Genomic DNA, 4,797 nt, shown 5'->3' with positions numbered 1-4,797 from the left:
CGCCCGGCCCCTCCGTCAGCACTGATGCTGTGCGCGGCGCCCGGGTAGTCGGTGCCCAGGACTTGCGCTTCGGGATCCCGGCGGAGCGCTGTGCGGTGCAGCTGCAGGCTCAGAACCATCAGACTCACCTGCGAAGGAAAGCGAGGAGGGTTATTGTGGCCAATCACAGGCGAATCTCCCTGCGTATAGCCAATCAGAGCTCAGAAACTAGGTCTCCGCCCCTCAGGTCCCGAAAGCTGTGGCCGCAGGGCCAAGAGGGGCGGGTGTTGCGTCACGCACGCGTCCTCCCGGGTTGAGGGCGGGGTCGTCTACCGACTGGGACCAATCGCGAGTGGGAGCGGGGCCAAATCACCTCGAGTAGACCGACGCCTAGACAAATTCCCACTATGGAGATGAGGTTGTTGTGCAGCCATGTCCGGAGGCTCTTCGCGCAGCCCTGGAGTTGCAAGGGAAAGTAAAAAGTGGCGTTCCTTTCAGGATTCGTCCTCAAGCACTGGACCAGCGTCCTTCTCTGCCTCGTTCTTCTTTCTCTTTCACACACCGACCACTCTTCCAGTTACCGGGGTTCTCTAGTCTCAGTTCTGTGCATCCACCTCACCTCTTCCAGGTTTTGCCTCTCCAGACTTGATTTCCTGCACCCCGCCCCTTCGTAAGGCCCCGCCCCCTTGGGATGTCCTCTCTCCTTAATTGGACGGATCCCTTTCCCTTAGCCCCGCCTCCTTTGGCCCCGCCCTTCAGGCCGTCTCCCATTGGAGAAGCTCAGGCCCCAAACCCTCAGCTACCTCACGGTAGATGTGGCGGTTTGCGGGCACTGAGCACAGGTCTGTGTTGTGCCTGGGCCGCGCCTGCGGTCCGAGCCGGCCGCGCTGGGGTGAGTAGATCTTATCAAAGATTGCGGAGTCGTTGGTCGCCGATGAGTTGTAGCAGGAGCAGGGCACGCGGCCCGCCTCCGACTCGTTGCCTCTCAGGATGAGAACCTGGAACCAGTCCTCCGGGGAGTGCCAGCCGCAGCAGCGCAGCTGAGGGAGGGATGCGAGTGAGGGATCGGCCCGCCGTGGTGCGACAGCATGTAGGGGATCGGGGACCAGTGAAGGGTTTGAGGTCTAGCCTGGGAGCAGAGGCGGAGTCCTGAAGCTGGGCGCGGAGACACACCAGCGTCTGGGTACCCGGAGCGGGTGCGGGGGCCCTTATGTTATCGTCTGGGATTGGGATGAGTGGGGGGCGGGGTCGCTGGGGACCTGGAGCCGGAGAACGGACCACGTCGAGGGAGAGGCTCCTTGAAGCCCAAACTGCACAGTGCCCCGTCAGGGTCCCGAGGAAGAGGAGGCGCCGTGGGGCCACGCACCTGGAACTGGGCGTAGTCCCAGCTCTCCTCGGCCGCTGTCTCCTCCGGATTGGAGCCATAGTTTTGGATGGTGCTCAGCACGAGCTCCTTCACCCTTCGCTCCAGCTGAGAGGCGGTGGGTGAGGCCGCGCCCCATCTGCCCCCGGCCCTCCAACCACTCCCAGAGCGTTCAGCCCCGACGCTGGCTTCTACTCCTCCTTGATCGGCTAGTGTATCTCTTTCTTAGACCTCGGTCCTATTTCTAGGCGTCATTAGGTCTCTATTGCTTTCAGGGATTTCCACCCCATTCCCTTTTTTCTCTCTGCTGTCCAGACTAGCCTCGTCCTCCTGGGCTGAGCAATCTTCCTGACTCAGCCTCCCTAGTAGCTGGGACTGTAAGTGCCACCGCTCACAGCTTTCCTTTGGGACTCTCTGTGTCCTTGTGTCTTTCTCTGATTCCTATCGGCCTTGTTTCCCTCGCTCTGCGCCTGCTCCCTCAACCTCCACCCCCAACCCCTCCGGTGCCAGGAGTGGTGGTGGCGGCAGTAAGCTCACCCGAACCCGCTGGGTGGAGATGAGGATACCCAAGGTGATCTGCGTGGCAAACAGGAGCAGCAGCACCCCGAAATACTGGAGCAGAGGGTAGGCGTCAGGCCGACCCCTCCCCAGGCCACTCTTGAGGCTGGGGAGTGGCCGTAGGGATGGGGGCGGGGCACTCACCAGACCCAGGAGGCTTCGGAGCTCCTTGAGGGCTCCCACACAACCCAGGAGAGCGAGGCCCATTGTGAGAACCCCTGAGATGGCCAGGATCTTGGACCAGGTCTGCAGGGGCACGAAGGACAAGCCTGGGGGGAGAGTGGGAGGCCATGAAGGTGGGGCCTGGTAGGCAGAGCTCCAAGCAGCCCCAGGCCCCTCCCAGGCAGCCCCCGAGTAGGAAGCAGCATCCTGGGGTGGGGTAGGGATCTCTGCCTGGACTCCCGATGTCCCAGGGACTCCATCCTTGCCCCAGTGCCCCAGTCCGAGTCTGTTTCTCTCCTGGGAATTCTCATCCTGTCTCTGAGCCCATTTGCCCCTCTCTGGATCGCTGTCCCTCTCTTTCTCCTGCAGCCCCTCCTCAACCCCATCACTTGTTTTGTGACATTGGCTCTGTCCTTAGACCTCTCTGAAGCTAAGGACGTAGTGTTATCCATTTCCTAATTGGTTTAATTTGTTTTCTGAAGTGGAATCTCACTGTGTCACCCAGGCTAGCTGGCCTCAAGCCACCGGAATCAAGTGATCCTCCTCCTCAGGCTGCAGAGTAACAGGGATTACAGGTTTGCACCGTGGTGCCTGGCCTCGTGGTTGTTTTGAGGGACACATGAGAGTATGTGTTCAACCCAGCTCTCAGTGCAGAGCAACTACTACTTATGAGTTGTTACGGACTTTGATGATTACTCCATTATTATTTTCCTTATTTCAAAATTATCTCCGTTCCTCTCCTTCCTTTCTGTGTGACACCCAGCAAGGGACTTCCCCTCTCTGAACCTCAAGAGGGGGGAAGGTTTGTGGGGGAGTCTGATGAGCCCCGGTCCAAGTCCGACACAGGGAGTACTGGAGAACTGTCCCTGTCCCTGTCCCTGCCGTTGTTGTTGGTACGCGCAACCCCATTTGCCGGAGGAAGACCATGGGCTCCGAGGGCCCAGCCACAGCGGGGAGTGGTTGTGGGAGCCGGGGACCTGCCCGGGAAGTGGGGCTCCGTGGAGCTCCCCAGGACAAGGGAGGCCCCAGCAAAGGGAGAGGCTGGGTGCAGCTGCACCCCAGGAAGGCCCTCCCGGACTATCCCAGCCCCCCTCACCCACAAAGGACACGAAGCTGGTCTTGTCGATGAGGATCCAGATGCCGAAGCAGAAAATCAGGCTGCCGAGGGCCTAGGAAGGAGATGACAATGTGGTGACCAACTAGGGGGGCAGAGCGGGAGGTCTGGGGGCTGTGGCCGGGGCTGGGGCCCAGGCTGGGGAGCCACGGGGCAACTCACAAAGAAGAAGAGGTTGAACACGAAGAGGAAGTACTTGATGAGGCTGAGGCAGCTCTCCTGGGCCGACATCTTTGCCTACACAGGGGAAAGACCAGCGGGAGGGACCGACAGAAGGGGTGTCGGCAGTGGGGGTGATGGACGAGGTGGCAGAGGCCAGGAAGGAGAGAGAGAGAGGCGGAGGGGAGGCAGAAAGGAAGAGCACAGAAAGAGGAAGTTCCAGGGCTGGGGCCCCACCCCGTCCCCCTCCTTGTGAGGTGACACTCTGCCTGTCCCCGACTCCCTCACCTACACCACAGGGACACAGCCGGTACCTGAGGGGCCCTGAAATGGGGGGGCACCAAGGCCACGGCAGGTGGGTCCTCCCGGGTCTCCACGGCTCGGGACCCACGGGGCTCCTGACTGACTCACAGCCACCCCTGGGCAGCAGGAGCCTAGAGCTGTCCCCGGACTGCAGCCCACCTCACAGACACTCTGACCTCATGGCTGCTAAGCTCTGCCATCTCTGTCTCCAGCTCTGTCCCTCTTCTTTTGTTTCCCCTCTCTGGGTCTCTGCGCCTCTCTCGATAGTCTCTGTGCCCCTCTGTGTCCCCTCCCTGGCTCTGTCCTGCCTCTGTCCCTCTGTCCGCTTCTCTCCTCGCCCCTTAGGGAGACAGTACGCTGCTCTAGACCGGGTGCTCCCACGTGCTGGAGTCAGGGGTTGGCACCTGGGGAAGTGAAAGCGCTTGGGCCGGAGGCGGGCAGGTCCCTGGCGTGGCAGGGGCGGCTGGGCTGTGCCAACAGCGAGTGCGAGCGGAGCCTCGGGCACGACTTCCTGCTTCAGCCAGAGGCCTGAGGAGGAGGCCCCAGAGGAGCCGGGGCTCAGTGCTGCAGTGTACGCAGCAGCCTGCGCAGTCTTCCAGAGCCCGCCCTTCGTGTCGGGCCCTGGTCTCGTGGATTACCAGCGCTGGGGCTCCCCAGCACGTAGCCGTTCTCTCAGACTCTGGGAAACCGGCCTCTGAAGACGCAGCTGACTGCGCTCACCACATTCTGCACAGAGGTCGGGCTCCACCAGATTCTCCCCCTTGCCTGGTTTCCACATCCAAGGCCGCCCCGCCGTCTACTCAGTCACCGGGCCAATACCCCCCAACAGGCTGCTCTCACCCCACTCCCCTCTGCCACATCCCTGCCAGTCCCCAAGCCGGACCCCTTCTGTTTTTCACTCCAGCCCTCTATGGCTCTTGGTGCAGGCTGATTCGAGACCCCTGCTCTCCCACCTGGACCCAGGCACCTCCTGGCTTCTCTCACCTGTCCTCCATGCAGTCCGGACCTGAGCCACACAGTGCTGTGTCCCAGTCCCAGTTTGAACCTGATCCTTCGCCCCTCCTGCCTCAGCTCCTGCTTCTAAGCCATGGCAGACTTCTCTGTGGTGTACCTCTAAAGGACACTTCAAATTCATCTACCTCTTTTTTTTTTTTTTTTT

At 61.2% G+C, this 4,797-nt stretch overlaps 1 protein-coding gene across 1 annotated transcript in view; it reads right to left on the bottom strand.

The window, feature by feature from the left end:
* The window catches only part of Cd37 (CD37 molecule), a 4,696-nt gene extending 971 nt beyond the window's left edge, over positions 1-3,725 (bottom strand). The window contains exons 1-8 of the mRNA XM_010640739.3: positions 3,650-3,725; positions 3,339-3,413; positions 3,159-3,231; positions 2,045-2,169; positions 1,880-1,954; positions 1,346-1,450; positions 783-1,019; positions 353-436 (exon numbers count right to left, since the gene is read on the bottom strand). Coding sequence (XP_010639041.1) covers positions 353-436; positions 783-1,019; positions 1,346-1,450; positions 1,880-1,954; positions 2,045-2,169; positions 3,159-3,231; positions 3,339-3,407 — 768 coding nt within the window. The 5' untranslated portion in view covers positions 3,408-3,413; positions 3,650-3,725. The remainder of the gene's footprint in view (positions 1-352; positions 437-782; positions 1,020-1,345; positions 1,451-1,879; positions 1,955-2,044; positions 2,170-3,158; positions 3,232-3,338; positions 3,414-3,649) is intronic.
* Positions 3,726-4,797: the final 1,072 nt, after the last annotated feature.

The sequence above is a fragment of the Fukomys damarensis genome, unplaced genomic scaffold (genome assembly GCF_012274545.1).
Source record: "Fukomys damarensis isolate Sample0158 unplaced genomic scaffold, DMR_v1.0_HiC HiC_scaffold_19, whole genome shotgun sequence".
Taxonomy (NCBI): domain Eukaryota; kingdom Metazoa; phylum Chordata; class Mammalia; order Rodentia; family Bathyergidae; genus Fukomys; species Fukomys damarensis.
Note: the sequence above shows the minus strand (reverse complement) of the source record. Positions and strands in the feature narration are given on the sequence as shown.